Source organism: Montipora foliosa, chromosome 1 (genome assembly GCF_036669935.1).
Source record: "Montipora foliosa isolate CH-2021 chromosome 1, ASM3666993v2, whole genome shotgun sequence".
NCBI lineage: Eukaryota > Metazoa > Cnidaria > Anthozoa > Scleractinia > Acroporidae > Montipora > Montipora foliosa.
Window position 1 is genome coordinate 50,490,038 of NC_090869.1, and position 5,000 is coordinate 50,495,037.

General features: G+C 40.6%; 1 protein-coding gene across 6 annotated transcripts in view; it reads left to right on the forward strand.

The window, feature by feature from the left end:
• The window catches only part of LOC138000482 (organic cation transporter protein-like), a 39,676-nt gene that overhangs the window by 23,191 nt on the left and 11,485 nt on the right, over window positions 1-5,000 (forward strand). For all 6 annotated transcript variants that reach the window (XM_068846961.1, XM_068846945.1, XM_068846974.1 and 3 more), the window contains exons 6-8: window positions 2,952-3,086; window positions 3,808-3,911; window positions 4,853-4,964. In XM_068846961.1, the coding sequence (XP_068703062.1) occupies window positions 2,952-3,086; window positions 3,808-3,911; window positions 4,853-4,964 (351 nt within the window). The remainder of the gene's footprint in view (window positions 1-2,951; window positions 3,087-3,807; window positions 3,912-4,852; window positions 4,965-5,000) is intronic.

Here is a 5,000-nt window from a genome sequence, read left to right on the forward strand (position 1 = left end):
GCGTTTTAAACTGACCGGTTCCATATCATACGAAACCTCCGTGTCTGCGCGCGGTGCATCTCGGTAGATAGAATCTTTAATGTCGAGAGCGAGCAGCACCATATTTTGGATTCGTGAGAAGGTAGGACGAAATCTCGAATTCACCACATTTTTCCCAGAATGCATTGACTGCAACGAAAAGCGATGGATCTAGACGCTGAACAGTTTTAATTGTTACCCCAATACATTCTAAAACAGAAATGTCTTTTAAGAATAATACAAGAACATTTTCAACCCAAAATCAGCAGAAAACTAACAATATGAATTCCGCATAGGGAGGAAAACAAGATTCTAATTTTTTTTAAAAGTAGTGTACATGAATCAGTAGAAACAGAATGTTCCGCATCATTATTATCTGTTAGATACACTAGTACTAGGAGGAGTAGAAACGTGCACCGGCGCACCCTTAACTACAGCTTTAGAGGTGCGGAGCTATCGGAACTATAAAGATACCTTGCCTTTGGCCAGATATTCATCCGCTACGTGGTGTCATTGATATTATGGTCTGAGTTGTTTAGTCGTATAAAGTTTTTAGAGGACAATTCATGACTTTAATATATTCGCTAGGCCAAGAGAAGATAACGAGACAGATAGTAATATATATGATATCATGGTCAGAACGAGGGACGAGAGCCAGTTTGCTTTAACTTCGCAGGCACTCGACGTTAGGTGTCTGGTCTCATCGAGCGCAACAACGCGGTATTGTGTCGCACACGTTGTTCCCGTTTCTATTTAACAGCAATTGACGCACCTCAAAGATCAGAATGAGCCTCTTCCTGTCTGTAACCTTTCTTTTCTACACAGTGATCTAATGTCTTGGGGGTGGGCGAAGTATTCAGTATTTCCCCATAATATTCTTTCCAAACAATCATTTATTCCCATCAATTTTTGTTGATTGTTGGGAAATGTGACAGATGTAAGTGTTCGCAACCGCAGTCAAGAGACATAAGTGTTCGTCACTTCCGAAATGGAGCACGAAATAATTGTCACCCTTGTTCACACTCTAGAGATGGGAAAGCTAGCACTTGCGTTTCTCATTTATAATGGGTAAGGGCTTAGTTAGGTTGCTAAAATAGTTTGTCCTTTAGTTGGCTTCGAAATTATTTTTTTGAAAGGGCATTTTAATTTTGTAAGTTTCACTACCTAATTTGCGCGCGTAAGTTCGTTTTAATCCTATTGGTTTGTTTTATGGCGCACCCTCCTATTAAATTGGTTAGTTTAGAATTTAAAATCTATGGCGTGATACAGAAGGTATTTGGTTTTGTGTAGAGGACTGGTTTGTGGACGGTTTGTTTTAGAGGCCAAAAGGGATTTTCGGACAGGAATAATTTCGAAATCAACATTCACAAGTTCTGCTGATGAACAACCATGGGTCGGAATAGTGTTGAACTGAGAGCTAATCGTTACTGGGCATGTGTCAGAATCCCGGTAAAAAGCAAAACCTGAGAAGACTGTTGAGCACTGCCAAGAACGACTATCACCTCAGGTTCGCCAGATTGACGCAATCACTGAATCACTGAGTTTTTGGTCGTTTTCAGCGACGGTGTTTTCCCTCTGATTGTATATCTATGAACAAAAGGTTGGAAACTCCGATGAAGCAGTGGGAATTCAAAGATAAGTTGCTATAAGTTAAAAAGAAAACAAATTTAAATCGACCCAAAATTCCACTCACACCAGGGGTGATAGTGCTGCTACATATTTCAATCCTTATATCAGACAAAAGTTTACGGAAAGTCTCCAAAACTGGCTTATTTTGCTTTACATGTAGCAGCACTATCTTCCTTGTCTGAGTGAAATTTTGGGTCGATTTGAACTTTACAGCAGATTTACAGCAGCTTATCTTTCCCATTCAGTGCTTCATCAGAGTTTCCAGCCTTGGGTTAATATATATACAGAGGGAAAACATCGACGATGAAACTTGAGTAAAGTTATATTTTTCTACTAAAGCCAAATCGTTCTTGGTACAGACAATCGTGTTTAATTTACCTTTGGCGAAAAGACGAGACATGCAACCCTGATCACCTCATTTGCCCTCGCTGTTAGCGCCGACGACAAGTTGACAGTAGGGAGCTTAAGCACGCGCGTTTTTGAGACGCGAACGGCAACCGGAAGTGAGCTGTTTTCACTTTTAACTTGTCTTTACACAACCACAGTTAAATTGCTGAGTATCTTTTCGCCATTAGAGATGATTAGTATAAAAATCTGGGAGACACCACCGTCCTGGCACGCGAAATGCTCTCTTCCGGTTGCCGCCCGCGTCTCAAAAACGCGCGTGCTTAAGCTCCCTAATGTTTTAAGTTTGACTCCCATTGAAGGTAACATAAATTCTGCTAAGTGCATTGACATCGTTAACGAGAATTTATGACCGGTAATTGTCTGATACTTTGAAGAGGAAGAGTACCCTCCTGTTCATGGATGACAATGTTCCATGGCCAGTTCGCAGACTGAGCTCATCTTGTTATCAATTGTAAAGTTGAAAACGGAGTAACCTCCATAGGGTGGCAAGCAAAGTCTCCGAATATATATATACCATAGAAAAAGTTTGGCTCTACATCAACTGTAAGTGTTGCAAAAGTCCATAGCAAGTATCCGGGCCAAAAATGACCTCTTGCATGGGATCCAGACTGTGTGGCAACAGATTCAGTTGAATTATATTATGATCAGGAACCTTTAAAACTCCAGGCGAACTCCAGCCCTGGCGGTGAGAAATCTTACTCAGTATTAAGGCCATTACCACCTAAGACTAGCGGCAACCTGCGTTAAAATGTGCGTCCAAAAAAAACAAATGTTGAAAGTCACGAATTGCATACTTATGCCTCTTGACTTTTAATATATCAGTATGATGGTGCTGTACACATTAAAGAAGCCAATGTCAATCAGTGATGTTACATTTTAGACTTTCTTTGCAACAGGTTCGTAAACGGGATGGTATATTATGGATTATCCTTCAGTTCCCCAACAGTAGGTGGAAATATGTACCTAAATTTCTTCATTACAAGCACTATTGCACTAGTGGCTTACCCTGCTTTGGCCTGGAGCTGCAACAGGTGTGTTTTTTATACAGCTGAGTTTTTCCCCCAGCAGCGCGCGCTCTCATTGTTACTTCGAGGTCACATGACATCTAACAATAAAACTGTTTCCCGCCAAAAGTCTCTGAGCGGGCAACAGTGCAAAATCTATGACGTCAGAGGGTAGCAGTGCACTGTTACCCACGAATGTTGACTGACGACCGCCGTTGCTGTTGCAGTTGCACGTTTTGTTTTTGTGCTATATAACAAATCACTTGATGACTGGGTCATCGGGAAACAGTTCATTTTGTTTCCCTCGAATTTAAATGTTTCCCTCGGCTGCGCCTCGGGGAACCATTGAGATTCTCGGGAAACAAAATGAATTGTTTCCCTTGGAACCAGTCATTAAGTGTTTATTATTTACGTGTGAATGTGTCTTGGCTAACTGGCCTTCGCTAAAAATTTAAACGGCAAAAGCAAAATCTTCAAAGCGAGTCTAAGTGCGAAGTTTCTGTGACGGTAATTACTTCTACTTTACATTTGAATGAAAAGTAATTTTATAGGAAAGACTTTGCACTTAGACTCGCTTTGAAGATGAGGCAGACACCAACTCGGAAATGGACTATTCTGTTTTCCTGACTCCACTCCGCTATATAAATTTACTTTGCACATTTCGACGGGTTGTTGAGAAAACCGTGGTAAGGTGAAAACTTTAATTCGCTTTGTTTATTATGACTTTTAATTGTTTGTCTTTTGCTAGATTTGGCCGCAAGAAGACCATTTGCTGTGGTCTTTTCTTCTCTGCTGTCGGTGCCTTTGGTTCCGTTTTACTTACCTCATTAGATAAGGATGGGCAAAACACAGGTAACTGGAACCATTTTGGTGTTAGTAGTCTGAAACTGAAATTAACTAACACTTACGTCGTTTTTGTAACAATATACCAAACGATTGATATCTGGTTGTCTTCCACTGTACTTATTCACGCTCTAATGCCGCCAATTAAGACCTTAAATCCACATATAGCTTTATAGCTCAGTCGGTGAATTGTCAGGGGTCCTCTTTGACCCTAATCTTACCAAAAGAGCGCTAATCTGGACAATTCAAGAAATTGTCTGGTATAGACACCTGAAAAATTCAGGTGACTCCAACAGGATTCGGACCTATCACCTCTACGATGCTGGTGAAATACTCTACAAACTGAGCAGCTGCTATGAAGCCATACAGTTGGGAGAAGGTCAGTTTTGTTGGGCTCATGTGTTCCTGTGAAAAGATCAGACTCGATGAAAGAAAACACACGAGCCCAACAAAATTGACCTGTTCTAAACTCTGTTGCTTCATAGCTCAGTTGGTAGAGCATTGCCCCAGCATCGAAGAGGTCGTGGGTTTGAATTCCGTTGAAATCGCTTTATTTTTCAGGCTTCTATAGGCGGACACAGTTGCTGAATCTCTCCTTCGTTCCTTCATTATTATTGTTGACAAACGAATAATTTTGTCGGTTGAATGCGTGAACAATTTCCTCCCAACAACGAAATTTACATGCGAAACGTAGTCTGAACGCACTATTTCCCTCGACAAGGTAGGGAGGGTGACGACATGAAAATCATTCGTATGTGAACCGTTTCGGCCGAACAACATGACGAGTAACCTGAAGAGTGAAAAGGCTCTATCGTTTGCTAAAGATTAAAATTTTTCTCTTTCCTCACTGCCGAACAATATTACCTAATCTGAGAAGAATTTTATGACTTCACTCTCCTCTTCCACAGAATCATATTAAGGAGCCTGTGTAATTCTCTTTATTATTTCAGGAATATTGGTTGGAAAAATAATATTTTCTCTCTGCATTGCCAAGTTTTTCGTCGTGTTTGCTTTTGAAGGATTTTACGTTTACTCTGCCGAACTATTTCCCACGGTCATTAGGTGAGTTTGTTATTCGTTGTACATTTTAAATCTTTC